We start from the raw sequence: 27,231 nt of genomic DNA on the forward strand, positions 1-27,231 counted from the left end.
GGTTGAAATTGTCATTAGCAGGGCTGAACATGAGGACACATGCCTTCCACATGTTTCTAAAAATGGCCTTGATCATGAAGACATCTCCTTGGTTTTGAACTATTTTTACAACTCTAGGTAAAACCCCAAGCCCCAGTGAGCCTTTCTTGGTATACATTAGTTATCCTTAATTAAATAAATGGTTTCCAGATAGAAGCAGATACACAAAAACTTTTATTAAGTGGAAGTTAGACTTACTTCATGGTAATTAACCAGTTACAAGTGCATTTAAATTCATGTGTGTAGACACTGTAGAAGTCAAAATGGTCTTTTGAAAGTCCAGTGTTCTGGCTCTGTGCCAGTGCAACCCCAGGTAGAACCATCCACAAAGTAAGTACAGGTCAACGATGATATCAGACTAGATTGGCAACACCATATTCATTGTTACAAGCATTACAGAACAGAAAAGTCCAAGGACCAGAAGACGATTACTAAAGTGATTCTTACTATAAGCCTTTTCTTCTACTTAAATGCTTCCAGAGGACCAGTGTAGCAAATCCTCAACTCTGGGGGGACAGAGCCACTTCTGCATTTTACACTTAAATGGGCCACAGAAACTGTAAACATTTGGTGGTCTCTTGATGCCCATTTCAAGTAGATGCCAGCTGTCCCCTTGGGAAAGTGCAGTTTAACTGGTGTGAACATTGAACATTGTACATCTTCGATCTGAAAATTTCCTTCTGTTTCAATTAGCACCAGTTTATTTAAAAATATTTTTCCTGGTGTTAAATATTTAGGAAACATTTTTTTTTAAACAAACACACAAAGTCCAAAACAATGGAAAGCAACAGAAATTCAAAAAATTGTTTTAGAGAATAGCATTTAGAAAAACAAATGATTTAAACATTCAACAAATCTATGTACAATGTGCCAGAAGCTGGCAAGGAGCATGGCTGAGGAACAGTCAGGTAAAAGGTTTATCAACCTGAACCTCCACAGGCTGTATTTACAGTCAGATAGGTATTCAGAAATGTGTATCAGAACATCTGGATTTGGCTAAAAATCATATAAAAAGACACATTGCCCCTCCCCCAATAACTTCTAATTAGGTAGCAAACAATCCAGTATAACCTTAAGTACAGGTTTAGAAATGTGTGTGTGTGTTTTCCCCCCGTCCCCGTATTTTACAAACAGTTGAGAAACTTTCTCAATGGACACTGAAGAGAACCAGAATGGCAGAGAGATGGAGTTATTTCCACATTGTCAGATGAAGGAAAAGATATTTTTTCATGCTGAGGAATGTAGTAAAGCACTGATTAAAGAGAGAAGGCAAATTATTAGGGGAAAAGGTTTCATGAAAATATGAAATCAACAAAAGGGCTGAAGAAATTTGTGTATATTCTATGTAGACTTTCCAAAATATAAGTAATTTTGAAAAAAGATATGATTTGCCTTGCTGGACAATATTTTCATATTTTGTTCTTTGAAACTATAACCGAAACCCCTTGAAGAATATTTTTTTTCTGGGATTGAGAATTAAACCCAACAGATAAAACCTATGCCATTTTTATCCAATGAAATATTCGTTCACTTCATGCAGTTTCATTTGCTTGTTAATCCAGTGTTACTAGAACTTTTAAACAACTGGGCACATTTTCTAACAGCCAACATTTCCCATTGATGCTTAAGGAGTAAAAAATAAACCATCTCCCATTTATTCATCTTAATGATGGAATTTTTTAGAGCCTGATGTTTCAGAGTAAAGTTTCAATCTTTAAAAACATCAAGTAGGAGAATATAGATGGGCTTCCCATATCCCCATAAGGATATGTATCCAAGTTTATTTTGAATAATTTGCAATTGTGGTAGGTAGCTATGCAAAAATTTACTTGGATTCGATACAAAATACATGCTACTCTTTGAAAATGCATAGTTTATAATTTTATACATTCATTCACTAATATTAAAGACTTTTGTTAAGCAAGTACTTACCTCTGAATGGTGGTAAGATTGTATTTCAAAAGATCTCTAAACATTGGACAGCCACCTAGCTTTTGAGTTAGCACTCAATGACATGTGAATGCCAGTCATTTTCACACGAGTGTCACGCAGGAAGGACTGCTGTTTTCTCTTCATTCCTTCTCCTTTACTTGTTTAGCAGGCACTAAAAAGCAATGCTTTCTACTGATTGCATTTCCACTAAATACCCCGTTTTAAATATTTAATAATTTCATTTTAATATTTTAGATTTAGTGTAGAAAATTCAGAAGATGGCTTAATTTTTAAAAGTTTCCTTAAACATTGTCATGGACTAAGGGCAACAGAGGTTTTGTGATTACTGTTGTTCTCTCTCCAGTCTTCTCATTTGATAAAATGACCGTAGGTCACTCGCAGTTGCATCTGATGATAGTCATGAACCCTTTGGGACCTAGCGATTTTTTCTTATCCTGAGTTCTTCTTCTAAGTATATAGGATTTTGATACACAAAACACTTTGGAAACTATTCTAGTGTCTGGTTATTCCAGAGAGCCTATGTTTAAATGGCTGATCACTGTCCAACCATTAATTACAAAAATAGGAATTTTAGGGTGTGTTGTAGGAAAATATTGATTCAGGGAATTTTTTTTTTTTTTAAACATGTATGATCCATATTCCTGGGTTAATTTACACCCAGGACATTTTCAGTTATCGAAGTCATGGGACTAGTATGTTTTGGAGATTTTTTAGTTCTTCCCTAAAAAGCTAAGTCTTTTCTAAAGCTTTCTACCAATGACCAAGGAGGTTCCCCGAACAGTCGGCCGACAGTGAAAGGAGGGGCTTTGCTATCATCACAGGTGTTGGTCACATCACAGCCATTGATTTCCAATAAGAAGAGTATGGAAAAAAGGTTTAAAAAGTAAAACAAGGGTTGTAATCTGCAAAGTTATGCATTGCCCCTCAACCTTTTTTGGGAGAGTATGGGTAGCTTATCATTAAACTCCACTGTAGATCCCTGAGGGGTATATTCACACTCTGGCAGCCGCTCTTCCTCTTTCCTCTCAGTCACAGCCATCTGTGCCCAAAACATAGGAAGGGGGCTCCAGTGGAGTGAGGGGCAAGTGCTTAACAACATGAGTGGACTGGAGTCCTCTTCTCTTTCCATAAATACGAAATTATAACAATTATACCCTGCAGGAGCCACTTCCTTTTCACATACTAAAGGCCAATTCTGCTTTCATGCTCTGTAATTGTGGGCAGAAGTCAGAGCCTGGAGTAATTAAACATGGAGCCCTCTTGCTCTGCCCTCACTGTCCCCTCCTAAAGTGGAACCCAGCTCACATTCCTGGTTCTGATCACTCTATTAGCCTCGCATGTGGAAAGGACCAGTAGGGTTGCTGACTTGCACAGCAGGCTTTGAGGCACAGTGAAAGGATTAGCTATCTGCCTTGTCATTCTTTACAGTGAGTCTGAACAAATCTTTTGTGATGAGCGTGGCTGGCTGTCTGCTAAGCCGCTCTCCTCATGATCACCTAAAACCGTTCAGACAGATGGAATATTTCCCCCGAAGGAAGGGGCTAGCCACATTGACTGAGCCTTACATCTCAGTCACAGTAATATTTATCCCCTTGCACCTTAATTTAAGAGAGAGAAAGCAGTACCACAGAAACAAGAATGTCCCATCAGGGGCTTTAGAATTGAAAAAACGTTAACAACAGCCTGGCCTCCAGCTCAGGGAAATGAGGGCAAAGGGATGGGTAATCTTTCAATAGCAAATTCACTGGGGCTTGCCAAGATGGGGGAAAGCAAGACTGGTAGCTGGAATGGGGACTGTTCTCTTTTAAGGCTCAGTTTCTTCTCTAGAGTGCTGGTTTTCCTTTTAAGTTAAGGATTGTAGAGAGAATTCAGAAGAAATAGATGAGCACCTTTGTTTTTTTCTGTTTGTTTAAAGCAAATTTCCTTCTTTAATGGTAGTCTCACTCCATCCCCCAGGTGCAGCGGTGCAATCTCGGCTCACTGCAACCTCTGCCTCCCGGGTTCAAGGGATTCCCCTGCCTCAGCCTCCCAAGTAGCTGGAATTACAGGTGTGCACCACCATGCCCAACTAATTTTTGTATTTTTAGTAAAGACAGGGTTTCACTCTTCTTCTGTTTTCACTCTTTCTTTCTTCCTCTGTTGGCCAGGCTGGTCTCGAACTCTGACCTCAAGTGATCCATCCGCCTTGGCCTCCCAAAGTGCTGGGATTACAGGCGTGAACCACTGCATCTGGCCAACTCTGGTTAATTTTCTGAATTAAAAATTTAGGGAAATGGCCCTAGCAAGATAATGTAATAGTTAGACTTGAGAATTAATTTTTAGTATTTTCATGATATAAATAAATCAAGGGGATCTTCTCTTTGGAAGTTGGTAGTTAATAACTATGTGGATGGTGCCTAACATGAAAGAACATTTTTAAAAAACAAGGACTACAGTTTAATCACCATCTCCACCTTCTTCCAAAATCTACAGTTACCTGCTTTTGGAACCATAGCTTTCTCTTTCTTTCTTTCTTCATGGGTCTTTCTACATCCTGTTATTGTCATGGCAATGGTGCTACCAATGATTCTTTTCCATCAGAAGAGGAAAGCACTAAACTGCTTCCTTCTCCAACACTGTATTACTTTAGAAACATAATAATAAGTATCATTCATCAAGAACCCTGTTCATGATGTAGGAGTCTGGCCAAAATGTTTTTCTTGAGACTCCTTCTAGCTCCATGACTCAACTGCCTGTGAATGACTTTACTCCAAACTCAAGATGTTACACCTGGTAAATTAATGGGAGAAAGGTAAGATGAAATCCATTCATATTTTGGACTGCTTTTTAATCATTCACAATGAAAGAAATCTCAGGCATTGCCAATGTCATTTAAATTGCATTCATATTTAAACATGACTTAACCATATTACCAGGCGTTTCCAACTCTGAGTTTACAGTATGTTTTGATTTGATCATTACAGATTATAAATTTGAGCTGGTTTTAAAATTTCTGGCATTGACTTAAGTTTATATACATAGCAAATGTTGTATGCTAGCAGCAAAATAAATTTTCCCCAAGGAGTCAAAACTTTTACTCAGAACATACATTTAGCTAATAAGCTCCTATAATTAACTACCAAATTGGCTGAAATTTAGGGATTAGAGATCCGCTATAGTAAAGGGATTCATCTGGGGATAAATCAGTTTGCACTTGGCAACATGACTAACGGGTGGGCTCTTTATGTCTATGCTGAAAGGCCTGGACTGAAAAGATGGTTTGAGAACATGGTGGGTCCCTGGGTCTTCTTACGTCCCTAATCAGTCTGGAAGACTAAGGTCTGAGCCAGGCCTTTAATGAGCCCTTTCCCTCTTCCTTGCAAGCAGTACTGAGGCTGACTTAGGTTCAAGACTACTCTGGGTTGGCCTTGGAGGTGGGTATGTTGATTTTAAATATTCCTATTCTACACTGGGTTCTTACAGAGATCAAATGGAATAGTGTATGTGAACGAGACGGATTTTATTACATACGTGAAAAGGTCAGTGATTATCCCAGTACCATCAGGACTCCGATGTAAGATACAGTTTAAAATAACTTAGTCCATCTAAATGAAGGAAGCAACTTCTCATTTTTTCCATGACACATTTATTCCCATTTTGCTTTTGTCCTCAAAGATGCTAGAGTTTTGTATGTGGAAAAATCTCCTTTTGAGGTTAGTGGACACTCCGAAATAACCTAAATGCCTACCAGTTCTGAAGCAAGGCTTCTGCTGTATCATAGGTGAAGCAGGGGTAATTTGACACGGGAACGAAGACTCATGAGGCAGGATGGAGAGGGAAGGAGTGTGGGGAGGCTGGCAAAGGGCTTTGGCACAAGGAGGCAATGTGTGCTCGCTTCAAGCTTCAGAGGCTCCTGGCCACCTTCTCGGAAGGCACGAGGCTGCTCTTTGCCAGTCCCTCATCACAGTGGCCACGGTAGAAAACAGTAAGAAAATTAGGATAACAGTGATTCAATGCTTTGTGGGGCCCGGCCTGGGCAGGCCAAAAGGAGGCAGAGTGAGAGAGCTGGATAACGCAGCGTATCTCTATTCAAGTCTGCCATGAGAATGATATCCGGGGAGAAACGATCTCTTTCCCCTCTTTTATTTTAGTTGCCCAGATAGTGCCGACATGCGAGTTTGTGGGGCTGATGGATGAACCTGACAACTGTGGAATGTGAAATCCACTTTTCCTAACAGTTGAAACTGGGGGCCGCAGGCTGCACCTGCCTGTCTACAGCTTCTCTTTGGTCTGCATAGTGTTGGCCAAGAGTTTGAGTTAGTTGTCAACACTTACGTGCCAGGTAATATCCTATTTCCAAGTCAGAAGATCTAGCAGCCCTGGGCCTGATTTCTGCATGGTTCTGATTGTCTAGAGCTGAGTGTGGGTGCCCCTTCAAAGAGGGCATGTGTTCTCCAGTTCAACCTGGTCTTCACCATTCTTGTGTTCCTCTTTGCCTGATCCACATCAATCATTTACAGAACTTGCCTGGTCCTTCTGAGGCACTGACATTTGCAACCTCTCCTATATAGAATTAGGAATCTTTTGGAAATGAGACTCATTTGGTTCAAAACCGCACAGCAATAAAAACTTCTTGGGGACTTTAACGCTAATAATGGAGGCATTCCAAGGAGTGAAAACAGAGATTTGCAGGACTCCTCATCTTAAAGACCAGGAGCCAAGGCTGTACATGGCTTTCCCTAACTCTGTTCATTTCTAGTCCTCAAGTGTGCAGATTCTAAAGCCTATTTCAAACCAAGGTCCGAGTGACCTTCTGACCACCTCATAAGAGCTGCCCAACGGGTGTATGGCTGTTCTATCTCAGCTTTGCTTTTGATGTTATCTGCATACTTGGCTAATTAGGCTAGCTTCTGGATTACTACAATCTTAGAAAGAAAAGATGCTTTCTTGTTTTAACAGTGAGTGGGCTTGAAAAAACTGTACAGCATTATGAAATGGTTTTGGCAAAGCTCTAAGTTATTTGTGCAGTTTTAATAAACTCTTCACAACTCCCTTCTGTTTCCTGGTTCTTGGGAATGCAGTCACTTTCTGATCACAACCTCGTGTGCCTGCTAGTTCTTCACAGTGAAAAATCAAGCACTTGTTCTTTTTCTTTTTCTTTTTTTTTTTTAAAATTTTCTTTTTTCTTTTTTCCCTCCACTATATTTTGGAAGCACTTGTTCTTATGTGGAAATTACAGTTATATAGTTAGTGCTGAGGACAAAATTATTTTAAACACTACTGATCACCTAAGAATTCTATCTTTGGGCCTATCTACTATGATTTTAGGAATTTCCACCAAATGATACTTGCTGGTTAAATGCAAGTATCTGTGGTTCTGGTAGGTCAAGTGGTAAACTTGTCTTTGTGACAAAGAATTTATCATTTTACACTAAAAAATTTATAAGAATATTTCTCCCATGGCCTATAAGCATATCTATTAACATTTTTTAGATTTAAAATATATAAAATGACTCTTCAGGCATCTTTTTCCATACTTTGAAAACACACCGTTAATGATAAAAGGAGTAGCTGTTGCTATTTTGATTCTCTTATAATACCCATTCCATCTGATCTGTATTTCTACCCTTGCTGCAGAGGGTTAATTAAAAAGATATGCATCAAAACATTTGCTTAAAAGAGACATAGCCCTTTGTTTGGTGAGCCAGAATTACTTATAATATTAACACTTCCTGTCTGGTAAAATACTATATTTTAAAAAATAAGCTACAATGTATAAAACCAAGGTCATTTCTCGCAAAATGTCTGTGTTCTTTGTGATTACAAAACACTGCATCTTGTAAAATATTTCCAGTTAACTTGAGAAGTAGAGTATTGATGCTTATTACCAAAGTGTCATGTCTCTTAGAACTGTAGAAGCCTAACCAGTATATTTCTTGTTTTATTTGGAAAATTAAGTTATAATTGTTTTTGTATTTAAAGATTACATTTTGCCACAACATATTACCATTGTGATTCTCAGACCCACAACAAAAGTTATAAAACATGAGATTGTCTTCAAAAAAAGGAACTATTTACAAAACAGGACCAGAAGTAAAATTCCCATTTTGGTTCCTGGTCCTATGACAGATATACCTTTTAAAGCATGTATATCATTGGATATGGGCTTTTTCAAAGTCAATCATAATAAGCAAACCAGTTGGTCTTAAATACATTTTATAGTTTCTTGCTCTATTGGTGTGCATTACTCAGTGATACAACTGGTACCTAAAAAAAGTGCTAATCTCATTTTATTTACTGACTTCAGGTTTGGCTAGTTACAATGCAAAAAAGACACAAGAAACAGTTCTGATATGGAGGAATCCTCACAGGTACGAGGAACAGGGACAGTCCATGCCGCTGGTAGGGCTACTTTCTTAGAGAAACGAAATTTCCAATTGACCCGTGTGCCCGGGGCATTCTCCAAAATGATTCACATTCTCATTCATATTCATGAATCCTGCTCTGTTTCCACTCATTTGTATGCACAAATTCTTCCCCGAGTTCACACAGGTCAGTGCTACAGAAGATGTGGTCGATAGCAATTCTACAGGGTCATGAGAAAAATCAGCACCTTGTCCACAAGAGTCCATGGAAGTTTGTTTGCTAACATGCTATTAAAGCAAAATGTACATCGTTTACGGCTTGCTTTCACCTACAGAATTCTGCTGATAGCGAATAAACAGTCATCCATTGGGTAATGATAAAAAGAACCAGAAAGGCTTTGTATTCACAATTACATTCAGAAAAAGCCTTACATGAGTCTAGGAATATCCCCCACCCGGCCCCCACCCCCAGGCATTGCACCTGTGGTCCAAATATTAGCCTTAGGCTACGGGTCAGCTACGAACCGTTTTCCCAGGGCACTCCCCCACGCCTCACCAATGTCAGTACTGCCCAGTTCACGTAAATTTGTCTTGAAATAATACCATGTTCATTTGAAAAAAAAATTGTTCTGAGTAGAAAAGACTTTAGTGACAACAAAATTCTTCCTAGTTTTAGGAGTCTCCAGACCTATGTTTGCATGCCCTTTATTTTTCCCTGAGGAAATGAATATTATTTACAGTATTTTGCTACTATTCTCAAGGTATTCTCTCTTATATGTACAACTCTGGCCACTTTTCTCTGAACCTTTGCAAGTGAATGCTGCACTTTGGAGTCTGATGAAGGGGGAACACGGATTCAGCAGTGCCAGCTAATTCAGAACCCAGGGCTGCTTTCAAAAGTGTGGCTTAGTGTGACACCAGAAACAGCAGACTTAAAACTCCAGTGATCTTGAGATTTAATGGAGGACATTTCAGTTTTAAAAATCTTTTGCAACATATAGACATGTGGCTATCTCTTTGAAAAGTTTTTAGAAAGGTCAAGAATTGTGTCATTCTCTATTGAAAATTTTCATCTGCAATATGGTTATGTTCAGGCGGGAATTGTCTAACGAAAGGGCACCTTGTTGGTGCCTGGAGCTGCCGCTGGGCACTTTGCAGCTAAGCGCACACATTCTTGGTCAGAAACCCACGGCTTTTTTCCTGACACTGGCTTTTGCCAACCAAGGGAGAAAACTTTTCAGCTAGTGTGGTGGAGAGAAGTCCGTATCTGCTAGAGATGGCCCGCTCGGGCTGGGCACAGCAGCTCTGCACCCTTGGCCAGAGGTACTTCCCTTCAGGTCATTCTCTCCTTGCCTCAGGCAGCTGCTCCCAGAGGAGACAATGGCAGCTCCCTGGGAGGTGCTCAGGGATGGTGACCACTAGCTGATCAGCACCAAGAAGATGAGCAAGAGCCAGGTGTCCACAGACCTATTTTACCTCCCCCCCGACCCCCTTGCTACCTGTGTGTTTTCTCCAGGTTGTCACACTGCCTCCCACCAGTGCAGCACACATCTTCCGGGAAGGCCCAAGGCTTAACACCACTGCCTACTGGCCACTCTGTTTCGTCACTGTCTGGAGAATGTCCTGTCAGTCACTATGAAATGACTTCTTTGGAGAGAGATGAGAAAACTTTTCTGAAGGTTGGGGTGTCAAAGGAGAAAAAAAATCAAAAGGCTCCATCATGCCTAACTTAGAAATATTTCGGGACCAGAATCCATTGTTTTGCATGTCTTTTGCACAGACAGGCCTCCTCTGAGCTCCCTGCGGTGGCCAGGGCTCCAGTTCCGCCGCCAGCCTGCTGTGGGAGCAGTCTGCCCAGCCCTCCCCCTCCTCCCAGCCAAACGAACACATACAGAGAACTTGGTTCCACAGCGATGGCATCCAACGAATGTCTGGCTAATTTGGCACTTCATTTAGTTCCAAAATATAACAAAATAAAGCTACATTAAAAAAAAAAACAACCTAACTTGCATCATCAGCGGTGTATACTGGAATTCATAGCTTTCAGGGTGGCCTGTAAGGAGTATAATCCCTTTTCTTCAAGACCAGCCACCTGTGGTCTACTAGTTATTCCATGCATTGGTCCAGGGAATATGTGTCTGTGTCTAGGAAGGTACTGTGAGGGTCTGTCTGCACCTGAAGCCAGAAAAGAAACTACACAGAGCCCTGGGCTATCAGGCAGAAAGGAGCCCCAACTTGGGCAGGAGGCACAGAACTATGTGAAAAACACTTTAGAAAGGAGAAAAGATCCCAGGGAAGCTACATTCAGCTTTATAGTTCTGCTTACACCTGTGCACTGGCTGCACACTAGGTAAGGACTGAGCTTGGCTCAGCTAAGCTGGAGCTCAGCACTACTCATGGGATATATATCTGGGGGTGAAAGCCACGGGGCTTTGCTCCAGGACTGCTCCATAGCAAAGATCTCTCCCTCCTTGTGTTTCAAAGTTCTGGGATGGGGGATGGATTTTATACTTCATTACTTGAATCTTTTTCTATTAGTAACAGTCCCACGATCAAGGGCCAGAGAGCTTTGCTGAAGAGAAAAACCTCTGGTCCAGGAGTATACCCTATCATTTAAATACATGGTGAACTTGCTTAAACAGGTGACCAGCTCTGGCCTCCCAAGGCCATTGGGCAATATGGCCATGGCTCAGGGCTTCCTGGACCAGCCAGAGCATCGTCTCACATCAGTGGTGCTGCATGGGGGGTGACAGGACACCAGGAGGAGAAAGGACATGCTAGAGTAGAAGAAACAAACACATTTCTGCATTTTAAAAAATGTCATTTCCTGGCTGACCTTGTAAGTCTAAAACATACAGTATTGCTGGTGCTGTGACTAGTACTGATTGGTAATCAAGATGCAAAATTAGATGAAGCTCTTTTACTCTTCTTCTAAAATAAATGTTTTTAAAGAAACAAATAAATGAAGAAAAAACCAGGATCTCTTCCAAGGAATAATTTTTAAAAATTTATATGAAAGTTTAAGAAATAAAAGTCCCATAATATGTGAATGCACAGATCGTGGATGTTGCGCTGTAGAACCTCCTTATACTTTCTTTTGCTTGTATATAAAAAGAATATGTCATTACTAGATGACTTCTCTCTATGCTTAAAAAAGTGTATGTACAATCTCTAGACATATATTAAACTTTCCTCTGTGCAATTTCATTTAACATTCCTATGGCTGATCCCATGTCCCCTGTCCCTATACAGTGCCTCCTATAAGGTGCTCTTCCTACTTTGCATAGGTATAGGAGAAATAACTCTTTAGCAGGGCAATTGAGAGTAGGGTAGATAGAGAATGAGCTTATTTATAGGGCTTGACGACTCCCCTCTCCCCACCACTATCCTCCAAACAAGCAAACAAGCAAGTTACAAAGTCCAGTAAATGGAACACAGTGCAAGCCCTGGCCCTACTAAATTAAGAAATTCCTATACCTACATGCATTTTCCTTTTGATGTTCTGTATGTTCCCTTTTGAGCGAATTCTTAAATGAATAGCTCCAATATTTTTATAAGAAAAAATTAAGGTTTGACAACCTTCCATTTACTCACATGTTTATATTGTTCATTAACTCAGCTCCCAGACATGCTAAAGCATAAAACCTATAAAAGTGCACTCAGAATGGAAGTGGTTTGTCGACCTAACATGACTTTCTGAAAAGGTGGGGCCGTGTGGGCTGTGCTCTGCTATCTAAAGCAAACCTGCTGGGACAGTTTGAAGTTCTCTACCTCTTCTGAAATCAGTCAGTGGTGGAGCTTGGAGAGAAGGAAAATGACCCATTAACCTGGCTACAATCTTGACAGACAAGCAGTAACAAATAGCTCTGAGTTGCCATTTGTGTCACATCCCTGAAAGAAGCATCGAGGCTTACCCAGATGGCTACAGGTGCCAGTTCTTGACTGAGTTGTGGCAGGTAGAGAGTAAAATTAGCTGTGCTGCCTCAGGGGAAGAGCTTCTTATGGATCCAAGGAAGACTCCTAGATGTTTCCCAACAGTGACAGCTGGACTTCCTGAACTCAGCGTGGGGCTGAAGTCTGCTGGTGATTTCCGTGGACAATCGCTTCTCGAGTTTATGCCATCTGGGGGCCCTACAAGCTAACAGCTCTACCATGGTTCAGTTTGGGGTCATTCTTAAAAACAAAACAAACAAAAAGACATAGAAAAGATGTCCAGAGTGCTGCGCTTTCTTGCAACACATCCTGACATATACTGCTCCAAGAAGTCAAATGGAAAATAGGGAAAAGATTATTCACAACAAAAGTAGGTATTGTTCTTTGTACAAATGCTACTGAATAACCTGTAGCTTGTTTTTTAAGTGTCAAAAAAATCTTGGAAATGGCATAATTCAGAAAGCTTATCAAAATATGCCTCCTTTCTAAGTAAAATGGGCTTTGTTGGTTCAATTGCTACAGAAGTCCACAGTTTTAAATCTAGACATACAGCAAAAAAGTTGACTTTTCTTTTGAAGGAAAAAAGCTAGTTATAGCTGTTCCAGGCTGGGTTCTCAGTAAGAGCAACTTTCTTTTGTCATAGGTGGTAACTTAAACAATTTTTCTGTGTTTTTGCTGTTATTCCTCCAAGGTTCCTGAAAGGGCTTTTCCCAGCTTCAACTGTGTTTTATTCAGTAGGAAAAGCTCTTTCCAACACCAGGAGTGGGAAGCCAGGGCAGGAGCGGCTCAGGCCCCTCTGCCTGGGGGTCTCTCAGTCGAGGAACCTCTGGCAGGCCTTCTTCCAGCGGCAGGCGGTACACCACATGTCTCGGTTCTCCATCCCGTACACCTTCCGACATTTTTTGCCCTCTCCCCTGGGCTTCCTGTAAGACAGACGAGGAAGGTTAGTTTAGTGGGAGGAATTCCATGGGCATTCTATGGACAGCTCAAAATCCCTTGAAAGAGTGAGGGGGAAAAAAAAAGGCTGGCCATGGTGGCTCATGCCTGTAATCCCAGCACTTTGTGAGGCGGAGGTGGGCAGATCACCAGAGGTCAGCAGTTTGAGACCAGCCTGCTCAACATGGTGAAACTGTCTCTACTAAAAACACACAAAAATTAACCAGGCATGATGGCAGGCACCTGCAATCCCAGCTACTCAGGAGGCTGAGGCAGGAGAATCACTTGAACCCGGGAGGCGGAGGTTGCAGTGAGTCGAGATGGCGCCACTGCACTCCAGCCTGGGAGACAGGGCAACTTCTCTCTAAGTTCAGACTCTAATATGTGCTGGTTGTTTTCACAGCCACTCAACTGTTAAAATTTGCTACCATATCCCTTAGGCTTCTATTTGTCTACTTGTGGACATGCCCATTTGGGCATCTTCATAAAACTGAATTAAATAAGTAAACACAAGAAATGCCAGTAGAGAGCAACATTGCTCTTTCAAGTTTTAAAATAGGTACTTTCAAATGCTCCCTCCATTCTCAGTACAGCAGTCCCTGCTAAGGGTGGGGAATATGTTCCAAGACCCCCAGTGGATGCCTGAAACTGCAGATAGTACAAACCCTATATATATACTATGCATGAATTTCTTTTTCTTTCTTTACAGTTTCATGGATTGAAGATTAATTCTTACTGTCGATTTTTGCAACCTCAAAACCTCAAGAAAAAACAATTTTTTTCTTTCTTTGTTAAGTTGAAAACTTTCACCTTTTCACTTAAAGGAAGCACTTTACGGCTTGTCTTTGGCATATCTGAATTAAAGCCTCACCACTCTTGCACTTTGGGTCCATCATTAAATAAAAGAAGGGTTACTTGAACATAAGCACAGTTTGTAACAGTCAATCTAATGGGCGAGTAGTGTAGACAGTGTTAGTGGATACACTAAACAAGGGATAACATTCATCCCAGGCAGGATGGAGCTGGATGGCACGAAATTTCATTACACGACTCAGAATGGTTTGCAATTTCAAACTTAGGAATCATTTATTTCTGGAATTCTCCATTAAGCATTTTTGGACCACAATTGACTTCGGGTAACTGAAACCACAGAAAGTAAAACTGTGGATAAAAGGGGACTACTGTATTTTGGTTAAGGAACTTCTGGGGAGATTGTTCTTGATCTGCATTAAAAATTTTATCTTATAGTTCATTTAATATAGAGATTAATACAACATGGCTCTAAATAGACCCAATAATCACCATTACCTATTCTGTAAAAACAAAACAAAACAACAAAAACCCAATACCTTACTGTAAATTATTACCCCCTAAAACAACAAATCTTCATTAATAGGTAATGGATGGGAAAAACCACAGGAAAAAAAGAAAGGGAGTTTTGTCAATTGTGGAGAAATTTTATAGAAGATCATCTCTCAGGGTTCTCTCTGCTGTTCTGTTTTACAGTTAATTCCCTTGTGGTGAAGTATGTGGAGTTTTAAGCTGTCGTACCTTAGGCTGACTGTGCCTCTGGGAGGGGAGGACAGGACCGTGTGCGCATGCTGTCTCTGCTCTCCTGTGCCCACCGGATGATGATGTGTGGGTGACACCTGGTGAATACATGGAAAACAAAGTTGATGGGGCAGGTTCTCCACCCATGCAGTTAGTTAGCTTTTGCTATGTGGACACTGGTCCTTGACCATTAGAAGCAGAGATGAGGCCGGGCACGGTGGCTCACACCTGTAATCCCAGAACTTTGGGAGGTCGAGGTGCGTGGAGCACTTGTGGTCAGGAGTTCAATCAGCCTGGCCAACATGGTGAAACACTGTCTCTACCAAAAAGTACAAAAATTACCCAAGCTTGGGAGTGTGTGCCTGTAGTCCCAGCTACTTGGGGGGCTGAGGCAGAATTGTTTGAATCCCAGGGCGGAGACTGCAGTGAGCTGAGATTGCGCCACTGCACTCTAGCCTGGGTGACAGAGTGAGATCCTGTCTCGCAAAAAAAAAAAAAAAAAAAAAAAAAAAAAGAAGCACAGATGCTTTCCTCACAGAGACGACACATTAAAATGGAGGAGGGCTGCTTATGGCAGAATTAAAATGCATTCCCAAACAGAGAAGACCCACCAATAGCCAATATCTCAAACATTTTTTACTTCATATCTATGCATTTCAAGTGGCTCATAATACCATATTTTCACTTGAATAATATTTTAAACCTTAAAGTACATTCCTGTCTATTTCTTTTAATCCTCATGAACCCTGTCAAGTAGGGCAAGGCTCACGATTCCCTTTTTAGAAGATGAAACATACCTAGAGAGGTTAAAAGATTTATGATTATGTAGCTAGTAAGCGACAATGACACAATGCAGGTCTAGGCCTTCTGTTGGCTCTAGTGGATCAATCACAGCCACTAAATACATGGATTCTTGTATAAAACACCCCCTCAGCAGACTCTCAGGTCCAAACAGGAAGGAATAAAGGCAAGAGGCAGAGAGCCTGAGCAAATCAAGAACATATGCCATCCACCGAACACTTACTGAGCGCTCACTATGTGCCAGGTACACCAACAGCAGCTTTAATCTTCACAACGACCCCACATAGTATTACTATTGTTCCCATTTTATAGATTAGGAAACCAAGGCAGATGGAGGTTAAGTAACTTGCCAAAGGTCACGGCATGTGTCATGGTAGAGCCAGGGCTGTGCTGCAGCTCTCCCTGGCACCAGGACGTTTAACTCTGTTGCTCTTCTGTCCCTCATATCATAGAGAAGGACCCCTGCTGTCCTCAGTCCCTTCCGGATTACTCAATTCAGCCCTTTGCATCACCTGCTCTCGTAACACTAAATAATGTCCCCAGCTTCTGGAATTCTTAAAAGCTGCAACAAATTAATTTTTTTTGACAAAGGAAAAAGAATGTTTCAACTAATTAATCAGTATTGCCATATATGGGAGGGCAGACATTTAATAAATTTAAAAACCTAGGAGCCAACGTGGTCATAGGAATAGCATTGTCAATTAAAAGTCATGGGAGCGTTCCCTAGACATTCTTAGAGAATTGCTGTTCTCCAGTACAGGTATTAGTACTTTCTCTTCTCTTTCGACATAAAGGAATGCACGGGATACAGTTTGGATGTGTGCCCCTGCCCGAATTTCATGGTGAAATGGAATCCCCAATGCTGGAGGTGGGGCCTGGTGGGAGGTGTGTGGATCGTGGGGATGGATCCCTCATGAATGGCTTGGACCATTCTCTTGGTGATATGTGACCTCTCACTCTTGAGTTTACATAAGACCGTGGTGGTTTTATGCCCATTCCTGCTTCATACATGACGTGCCTGCTCCTGCTTCACCTTCCACCATGAGTAAATGCTCCCTGAGGCCTCCCCAGAAGCAGATGCCACTGTGCTTCCTGTACAGCCTGCAGAGCCAATTAAACCTCTTTTCTTTATAACTTACCCTGTCTCTGGTATTTCTTTACAGTAATGCAAGAATGGCCTAATAAAGATCATCAGTGTTATTTTCCCAGACATTAATTTTAATGCTATGGTTTGAATGTTTGTCCCCTCCAAAACTCTTGTTGAAACTCACTTGTCATTATAATAGTATTAAGAGGTGGGGCCCTTAAGAGGTGATTAGGCTCTGAAGGCTCCACTCCCATGGGTGGGATTAGTGTTCTACAAGGGCCAGTCTGGCCCCCTTACCCTCTCACCTTCTGCCATGTGATGATGCAGCATAAAGGCCCTCACAGAGGCTGGCATGTTGATGTTGGACTCCCCCGCCTCCAGGTTGTTAGTCAGTAAATTTCTGTTCATTACAAATTACCCAGTCTAAAATATTCTGTTATAGCAGCACAAAACTTAGACATTTAAAAAATTACACAGGGAGGGCCAGGAGTGGTGGCTTACACCTGCAATCCTAGCACTTTGGGAGGCCAAGGTGGGCAGATCACTTGAGTCCAGGTGTTTGAACCCAGTCTGGGCAACATGGTGAAACCCCATCTCTACTAAAAATACACAAATTAGCCAGATTGGTGATGTGCACCTATAGTCCCAGCTACTCAGGAGGCTGAGGTGGGAGGATCACCCGAGTGTGGAGAGTTCAAGGCAGCAGTGAGTCGAGATTGTGCCACTGCACTCTAGCCTGGGCAACAGAGTGAGACGCGTCTCAAAAAAAAAAAAATTATACAGGTAAGTAAAAAAATCTAACATTTGGAGCCATTGTTGCCATGAGTTTGTATTATTCTATACCACTGGTCTTCCTGCTAAAGTTGGGTGAAGCAAGGGCCAGCAGAGGTAACATTCAGAGTTTTTAAAAATAAAAGCTTTGGAGTTCAGTGCATTCATTTCATGTGTATAGATACGCAGCTTCCTCCAAGAGCAGAATCCTCCTCGCCCCATCTCATAATGGCTTTGGTTTTGTACAGGATGAATAACAGCAAACTAGAGGGAGTGAACACCTGAGACATCTATAGTCACTGTAGATGATCTATGATATGCTTATATGAACTGTTTTAAATTATCAGGAAAATAAACATAAAAATCTAACAACTCTTGTAGAACTAATAGAATCCCAAGAACACTGTGCTTCATTTTAGTCAGAGAACTGGAAAAGTTTGGTTGACATGACAGTAACACTACTTCCATCAGCCAGGGATAATGTGGAAGTTTCTAGATCGTGCAAAGTTGCCATAGCCCTTTTGCATGAAGTGATATGAGATTTTTGGATACTCTTCATTCAACAGATATTTATTAAGTACTTGCTATGTACCAAGCATTGTTACAGATTCTGTGGATATAGCTGTGAACAAAACAAATTCTCTGCCCTCATGGAGCTTACATTCTAGTGAGAAGACAGACAATAAATACAAAATCACACAAGACCATTTTAGTGATAAGTAGCTGACAGAAATAAAATAGGGTAATAGGCTAAAGTGTAATAGAGGAAGAGGACATTTATTTATTTTGAGTGGTAAGAGAAGGCCTCCCGAGGAGGTTACCTTTCACCTACAAGGCATTGCAGAAAAGGGGGTGGGCACTTTGTGGGAGGTGAAGGGTGGGAGGAGAGGAGAGGAGAGGGAAGTATCAAGCTATGCCTCTGACCTGCAATAAGGGATGTGAATGTTATTCTAAGCGCAATAAGTAAGCCATTGGAGAGTTTTTAAAAGCAAGACATCTGATTAATGCTTTAAAAAGATCACTGGCTCTTTGGGGAATGGACAGTAGATAGCCCGGAAAGGAGCCCTGGAAAGGAGCCCTGGAGTTAAGAGGCTTTTGCAGTATTCCAGGCAAACACATACTGGTGGTTTAGACTAGGTATGGTGGCAGTGGTGGGGAGGGGCTGGATTCCTGTTGTTTAGAGGCACAGCCTAGGACTTGTGGGTTGGGATGGGCACAAGGAAAACTGCATCTTTAGATCTATCAAGGATGAACTGAGGAGTCAAGAATGAATCCCAGGTTCTGGCCAAAGTGGCTGGAGGGACAGTGGTGCCACTTTCTGAGATGAGAAAATTGCAGAAGCAGCAGGGTGGGGGAGGCATGAGGAACAGGCTTTTGAAAATTCCAGGAACAGAGTTTGAGGGATATGGATTGTCTTTGGCTGTTTTGTGCTGCTATAACAGAATACCTGAGACTGGATGATTTATAATGAGCAGAAATTTATTTCTTACAGTTCTGGAGGCTGGAAAGTCCAAGGTTGAAGGGCCTGCATGTGACAACAGCCTTCTTGCTGTATCATCCCAGGGCAAAGGGTGGAAGGGTAACAGTGCACTTAAGAAAGAGCTGAACTTGTTTTTATAACAAACCCACTCTCCTGATAATGACACTAATCCATTCATGAGAGTAGAGTCTGCTAGACCCCATCACCTCTTAAGGGCTCCACCTCTCAACACTGTTGCACTGGGGATTAAATTTCCAACACATGAACTTTGGGGGACACTTTCAAAGCACAACATGGACCTCCTGCAGGAATGACCCCTCACCAAAGTCTTTCTTCCTGCTAATGGCTCTCTTAACTCTGGAGTTCAGCACATGTGTTTCTACAGGGCACAACACAGCAAAAGACAGAGGACCCACTTCAAACTTCCGTATGTGGCTTAGTTCAGTGGGAGGCTCAATATGACATGTGAGTTTTTCTTGAGACTTTTAATGGCAAGACAGTTATGTTTCAGCTTCCTATTTTAGTTGAGGATGAGGGTGGAGAAACCAAGCGAGTAACTGGGGCAGTCAACTACCATTTATTCAGTGCTTGCGAATGTGAAAGACAGGCAAGCAGGTTACCTATTATCTCTTCTAATTCTCACAGCAAACTTGCAAAATAAGCAATCTATATCTACATCTTACAGATAGAGAAATTCAGGCTTTGAGCAGGGAAGTGGCCTGCAGAGCATCCCAGAGGTAAAAGTAGCAGCAGAAGTAATTTGCTGAGAGCCTGCTATATAAGCTAAGTGTCTTCCATATGTTATCTATTTTAATCTTCACAACAACCCTATCATAGCCATCATTTCCATTTTATAGATGAGGAAATGGAGAAGTTAACTGCACTGCCCAGACCACACAGTTAGTAAATGGACTCAGGATTTGAACACCGTTGTCTGACTTGAACACAGCTGGCTTTGGAACTCACTTCTGAATGATGTCAAAGCCCTGCTTTTTGCACTCTTCATCCTACCACATCCCTGGTGGAAATAATGTGTGTCCTGAAATAAAGCCCCATAAAGCAAATACTCTCTCTCTTAGTGGTCTCTGCATTGCAATTTGTTTATTTCTTAACCATTTCTAAGTTCTATTTTGTGGCATGTGTTATAAAGCGTATAATGTACTTGGACAGTATAATATGATAATATTTCTAATTAAATAAAATTGTTGGGCTATATGTCCATAGTTTGTCTGTTGGTTAGGTGTGACCTCAGAAGAATCTAAAGAATTCTAAATTATTGTCTGTAAAAATTGGGGTTAATCTCTCCCATGTGTTGAGTATATCTGTGTTACAGGAATCAATCCTAAATAGGGAGGAGCCGCTTTCTCTGACCCATTAAACAGGGCTGAGACATAGTAAAGGCAGCAATGATGGTAAGAGATCTGTAGTGTCAGCTACATGCCAGGCACTGTGTGAACAACACAACTCTACAAGGTAGTACTAGAGTAGAGGATATTACTTTAGAAGGGTCACATGGTGTTCACAAATGCCAGAGCAAGGATTTGCAAGTAAGCCTCACACTAGAGATGCTGTGGCCTTCTGTAAATATGCAGGAGAAATTTCTTTTCTTGGAATTTTTTCTCTCTTAAGAGGGGAAAAAAAGGGCTCTGGCTTGGTTTTAACCTCATATAATTCTGAACCTTCCCTCAAGGCATTAAAAAAGAAACCTCAAACAAGCTAAGCATTTGACAATTAAGCACTGCTATTTCAGCTTTGGAGACCCTCCCCAACAGCCTGAAGCCTCCTAGAACTGCTCTTTGATAGCAAGTTGACTAGCTCATACTTGCTTTCTTAGGGGCAGTTATAGATCGAATGTTTGTGTCCCTCAAATTCATATGATGAAGCTCTAGTCCCCAGTGTGGCTGTACTTGGACATAGGGCCTTTAAGGAGGTCATAAGGGTGGGGCCCTGATCCAACAGGATTAGTGTCCTTTAAGAAGGGATAGCTAAGGCTGGTGCACTCCTTCTCCATGCTTGCTCTCCCTGGCTTGCCAGTGCCCTGGCATGTGCTTGTGTGCGCTCTCTCTCTCGGCTCTGCATGCACAGTGAGAAGGCAGCCATCTACAAGCAGGAAGGGGTCTTCACCAGAACTGAATTGGCTGACACCTTGATTTGGACTTTTAGCCTCTAGAACTGTGAGAAAATAAATTTCTGTTGTTTAAGCTGCCAAGTCTCTGGTATTTTATGGCAACCTTGAGCTGATTAATAAAGGGGCCAAGGGCTCTTAAGTTTTCTGTCATGAAAAGAGAAAGAAATGGAGATAATTAGGAGAGAAGGCAGGTCATTAGGGAAAAACATGTCAAAGAAAGTTGTAATTAAGGATATTCTCTTTCCTACCCCTCTCCCTACAGCCTTAGGCTACAAAAGACTGAACTTCCAGTTACATTTGTTAAATATGCAGTTCAGCCTTCTCGGCTACACACCTCCGGGAAGAGGTCTTACCCAGGGAACTTATTAAAGTCCAATGTTCAGGAAATCTAGCATAGGCAAATGAATAAATAAAATCCTACAACCCTTGGGATTTTTCAGAAAGGGATTTCTTCCCACTTTCTAGGAAGTGTACGAAAGTATCCCTCCTCAATACCAAGTCTCAAAGATATGGGAGAAAAGTAAACTCTAAACAGGGTTGACAACCTCAGGGTATTTATTTTAGAATACAAGGATAAGGGTAATTTTTTGAAAAGCATTTTATAACATGAATATTTCTCTGTTCTTCAGTTTGGACACAATTGAAGCCATCATTAATACAAATTCATTGTAACTTACAACTTTTAGAGCTTTGGTCTGAAAACCCTATTACACCAATTTAGAGGGTAAGAATTCACATGTTTTTAAATTCTACCTGGCTTGCCTGGCACTCCTGGAGCATTCAGGGACAGTTGCTGGCACGCTGCCCGTGGGTGTGCAACAGTCCTGCATCTGTGTGGGTGGGCCGTCATGAGAGCTAGCCCACCAGGAGAAGGAGGAGGACAGCAGCACCTGCTTGTTTTTTTTAAAGCATGGCCAGAGAGTTTAGCAACATAAAGAACATTCTTAGTTGTAGCCTTCTTGTCCTTCTAGGGTAAAATAAAAACCTTTGAAAATTCCACCCCACCCTTATTTTATCTTTAAACAGGAATGGCAAGCTTGACTGCTAAAATCAGTCTAAAGTCTTTGCTGAAACAGGTTACACAATCAGCAAAATTGGGAATTCTCTGGTGAAAGAATAAATTAGAAGCTCTCAGCTGGGCGCGGTGGCTCAATCCTGTAATCCCAGCACTTTGGGAGGTTGAGGTGGGCAGATTGCTTGAGCTCAGGAGTTCAAGACCAGCCTGGGCAACATGGGAAACCCCCATATCTACTAAAAATACAAAAATTAGCCAGGTGTGATGGTGTCCATGTGTAGTCCCAGCTACTCAGGAGGCTGAAGTGGGGAAGAGGAGCTGAGCCCAGGGGGGTTGAGGCTGCAGTGAGCCATGATGGCACCACTGTACTCTAGCCTGGGTCATGGACTGAGACCCTGTTTCAAGGAAACAAACAAACAAAAAGGCTCACATAGGATTTTAGTGGAATACCGACTTAATCCAGCTATAGTATGTCTTATATATCGTATATATATATTTTCTGTCAAAGTTTTTGTCTAGAATGTCCCAGGTAACCAACACAGAGTGAAATGAGGGATTCTGTAAAAATTCAAGGGCACTGAGATGAGGGTAGAAATACAGTGTCCGTAGCAGAGTTTTAACATCCCATTGTTGAAAAACAAATGGTACAAGGTATGCTGGCTTGTATCCTAGTGTGTAAGATACATAAGAACCATGGAGGACATGGAGCTAGTAAAGAGCCCCTCAGAGTGATTTCCCTATACTTCAGAAGATAATTTAATTAGAAAAGCAAAGGGGAAAACATTCCAGTTTGTCTGGCCACAGAGGTAGCCTGAAAGAGGTCTGAACTGGGCTGTTCCATCTACATGCTATAGCACCAGATGAGCAACATGGTGTATGCTTCCCATACACCACTGAAAATTCTTCCCAAGTTAAAGGCAGGAATTAATAGGATGCAGAATAGATGGTCTCAATAATTCTGTAACTGTGGCTGCCATTTTAGGTTAATACAGAGAGGCTGTCTCAAAAGTGATATCAAGAGTCACTCTGGGTCTTTTTATGTCTACCAAAAAAAAGTCCCCAAACAGACAGATTGTTAACCTCTGACACCTACATCAGTGGATCAGTGTTCTTGCCAGAAGCAAAACTAATACCAACACGGCTAAGCTGCCCTCTTCTAATGTCTACTAACAAGGTCACTCTTGCAGAGCTACCAGAAGTTACCACTATTCAATGAAAATACAACTTTAAAAATGACTCCAGACCCATGGTATTGTTTACAAATCACATTCCCAGAGTCTTTTCTGGAAGCCACTATTTCCCAAATTGCTTCCAGCAGTATGCTTTTTATTGTTGGCTATTCCTCTATGGAATTTAATAAATATTCATCAACAGAGCACAGCATAATTCATTCAGCCACTTTCACTTTTATCAGTTCCACAGAAGGGTTTAGACTTTGCTGGAAACCTCGGGGAGTTGCCAGTGGTTGACAATAAGAAGCTTTTGTGAGGTCCTTGGGGAGAGGGGTGGAGAAGAGAAAATAAGGTTAATATCTGTTATCATAAGCCACTTCCTGAACCTTATCAGGAGTTATACACCACTGTGAGCCTCAACAGTGTGCATGTCTGTGGCTGTTCTGTGATAAACTATAAAAGACCCAATATATTTTTAAATGAATGGTTAGAAATCAAGTTAATTCACAGTGATTTATCAGACAGGAATCATTTAATATGTCAAATCAATTCTTATGTACTACTTAAGGCTGATTGCATATTTCAGCACTCATTTATTTTCAGATTATCCATCAGCATGGATTATTCAGAGTTTGAAAGAAAAAATGATTTTAATGTATTTTTGAGACTTCAAAATGACAGAACCATATTTCCTAAGTAATAAAATTTATAGTTACTTATAATGATAAACACCATTTTTTCTATACAAGATCTGAGTTCAGCTATTAATTTTACCATCATTTGGAAACATACAAACATACTACCAACACAAAAAAATCTTCATATATTTCCAACAAGATGTTTATGAACAGTTGAAACTCTCTTGTAGTTTTCTGAAATGTGAAACACCTTTTTGAAGAGAAGTGATACCTGCTGATGAGTTTACAAATATCATTTAAGAAATATAGTACTTCTGGCATCCTGATGTTTGTATTTTTCTTGCATGCCTCTACTATTTGCTCTCTAAATTTAGTCTACATTGGCTTTGACCAGATTTTTGGCTTTTTCGTTTTTCTACTTACTGGAATGCCTGTGAAAGTGACCGGAGGAGATTGCCAGGAAATGCTGAAGCTGCTGCCATTGGGGGTGAACTTGGCAGATCCTGGAATGGTCACAGGGGGTGTGGCCTGTCAAATAAAAAAAACAGAGAAGGCTGTTATGAAGGAGTATTTTCCTTCGGAGCTTTAAGCTCTTATTACCAAAGGAGGACCTCAGAAATGGTCTCAGCTATATTAATAACTTAGACTAATTATCTAATAGGAAGAGATTAAACAAGGTTAAAGGGAGCAGCCAGAAATAAACTTTGTATATACACCCAAGCAAGCTATCTAAGGTATAAAAAGAGATGGTTTTTGACTGTTGATTTCTGAAAAGAATTTTATTATATATACATATACTTATTTTAGGATACCTGTGAGATAGAATTCTTCACTCTAAAATTGGGGAATATACCCTGCTATACTGTGAGGGTGGGTGTAAATTAGTACAATGTTCTTGGAAGGTAATTTGACAGTACATATAAAAATTCTTAGCATTCTCTGTGTTAGCTATTCCACTCTAGGAATTCATTCTAAAGAAATGTACGCAAGAATGTGCCTTGCACAACTATATATTATAAAAAAACAATTGGGGCTGGGCGTGGTGGCTCATGTCTGTAATCCCAGCACTTTGAGAGTCAGAAGCAGGAGGATCACTTGAGCCCAGAGTTTGAGACCAGAGAGGGCAACACAGTGAGACTTCGTCTCTACTAAAAATAAAAAAAATTAGTCAGGGGTGGTGGTGTGTGTCTGCAGTTCCAGCTACTTGGGAGATGGAGGCAGGAAGATTATGTGAGCCCAGGAGTTCGAGATTGCAGTGAACTACGATCATGCCACTGCACTCCAGCCTGACAACAGAGTGAAATCTTGTTTCAAAAACAAACAAACAAACAAAAAAAAAAAAAAAAACAAGGCCAGGCGCGGTGGCTCACGCCTGTAATCCCAGCACTTTGGGAGGCCTAGGCAGGCGGATCATGAGGTCAGGAGATCGAGACCATCCTGGCTAACATGGTGAAACCCCGTCTCTACTAAAAATACAAAAAAAAAAGAAATTAGCTGGGCGTAGTGGCGGGCGCCTGTAGTCCCAGCTACTTGGGAAGCTGAGGCAGGAGAATGGCGTGAATCAGGGAGGCGGAGCTTGCAGTGAGCCGAGATCGTGCCACTGCACTCCAGCCTGGGTGACAGAGCGAGACTCTGTCTCAAAAAAAAAAAAAAAAAAAAAGAAAAAAAAATACTGGAAGCAACACAAATGCCCAGTAATAGGGAAGTAGGTAAATAAATCACGATATACCTACAGAGTAATTCAAAACGTTGTTAAAATGGCATAAAAACAGATACATATACCAATGGAACAAAATAGGGTACCAAGAAATAAGTCCACATATTTGTAGCCAACTGATTTTTGACCAAGGCAATGAGAACATACACTGGGGAAAGGACATCCTCTTCAATAAATGCTGCTGGGAAAACTGGATATCCACGTGCAGAAACATGAAACTAAACCCCTAGCTCTTGTCATTTACAAACATCAACTCAAAATGGATTAAAAACTTAAACGTAAGACCCTAAACTATAAAACTATTGAAAGAAAACACAAGAAAAACACTCCAGGACATGGGCCCAGGCAAAGCTTTTATGGCTAAGACTTCAAAAGCACAGGAAACAAACAAACAAAAATAGACAAATGTGACTATATTATAAAAAGCTTCTTCACGGCACAAGAAACAATCAACAGAGTGAAGAGCAACCTGTTGAATGGGAGAAAATATCCACAAACTATTCATCTGGCAAGAGACTACTATCCAGAATATACAATGAATTCAAAACAACTCAATAGCAAAAACCAAATAATTCCATTAAAAAGCGGCAAAGGACCTGAATTAAAATTTTTCAAAAGCAGACATACAAATGACCAACAGGTACATGAAAAAATGCTCAACGTTGCTAATATCAGAAAAATGCATATCAAAACCACAATGAAGTATCATATCACCCTAGTCAGATTGGCTATTATTAAAAAGATGAAAAATAACAGATGCTGGTGAGGAAGCAGAGAAAAGGGATCTTGTACATACTGTTGGCGAGAATGTAAATTAATACACCTATTATGGAAAACAATATGGAGATTTCTCAAAATCTAAAAACAGAACTACCATATAATCCAGCAATCCCACTACTGGGTATTTATTTAAAGAAAAGGAAATCAGCCTATCAAAAGGATACCTGCACTCTCATGTTTACTGCAGCACTATTCACAATAGCAAAGATAATATGGAATCAGCCTAAGTGTCCATCAACAGATGAAGTGTCAAAATGTGGTAAGAACACAATGGAATACTATTCAGCTATTAAAAAGAATGACATGCTGTCATTTGCAGTCATATGAATGGAACTACAGGTCACTATGGTAAGTGAAATAAACTAGGCACATGAAGACAAACATCACATGTTCTCACTCATATGTGGGAACTAGAATAATTGATGTCATGGAGGTAGAGAATAAAATGATAGTTATGGGAGGTGGGGAAGGGTGTGATGGGCCATGGTGGGGAGATATGTTGGTTAGTAGGTACAAACATACAGTTAGATAGAAAGAATGAGTACTAATGTTTGATAGCAGAGTAGGATAGCTATAGTTAACAACAATGTATTTTAAATTTCATAACAGCTAGAAGAGAGGACTGGAAATCTTCCCAACACACAGAAATGATAAATACACAATGGATTAATATTCAAAATACCCTGACTTGATTATTATACATCTTATGCATATAACAAAATTCTATGTGTACCCCACAAATGTGTATAAATATTAGGCATCAATTTTTAGAATGGTGTTGTTGAAGAAGATTCATTGGCATGGGAAAATGTTCATGATATATTAAATAGAAAAAATAAAATACAGTAAAAACAGTTCTGCAACAGATCCCTTTTAAAAACTGCAC

The 27,231-nt window shown here is 40.8% G+C and overlaps 1 protein-coding gene across 3 annotated transcripts in view; it reads right to left on the reverse strand.

Moving 5' to 3' along the window:
• Positions 1 to 192: 192 nt before the first annotated feature.
• The window catches only part of ZNF704 (zinc finger protein 704), a 251,462-nt gene continuing 224,423 nt past the window's right edge, over positions 193 to 27,231 (reverse strand). For 2 of the 3 annotated variants that reach the window (XM_015145519.3, XM_015145518.3), the window contains exons 7-9: positions 24,272 to 24,376; positions 14,757 to 14,854; positions 193 to 13,192 (exon numbers count right to left, since the gene is read on the reverse strand). In XM_015145519.3, coding sequence (XP_015001005.1) covers positions 13,081 to 13,192; positions 14,757 to 14,854; positions 24,272 to 24,376 — 315 coding nt within the window. In that variant the 3' untranslated portion in view covers positions 193 to 13,080. 3 annotated transcript variants of the gene reach the window in all.

This window comes from Macaca mulatta, chromosome 8 (assembly GCF_049350105.2).
Source record: "Macaca mulatta isolate MMU2019108-1 chromosome 8, T2T-MMU8v2.0, whole genome shotgun sequence".
Classification (NCBI taxonomy): domain Eukaryota; kingdom Metazoa; phylum Chordata; class Mammalia; order Primates; family Cercopithecidae; genus Macaca; species Macaca mulatta.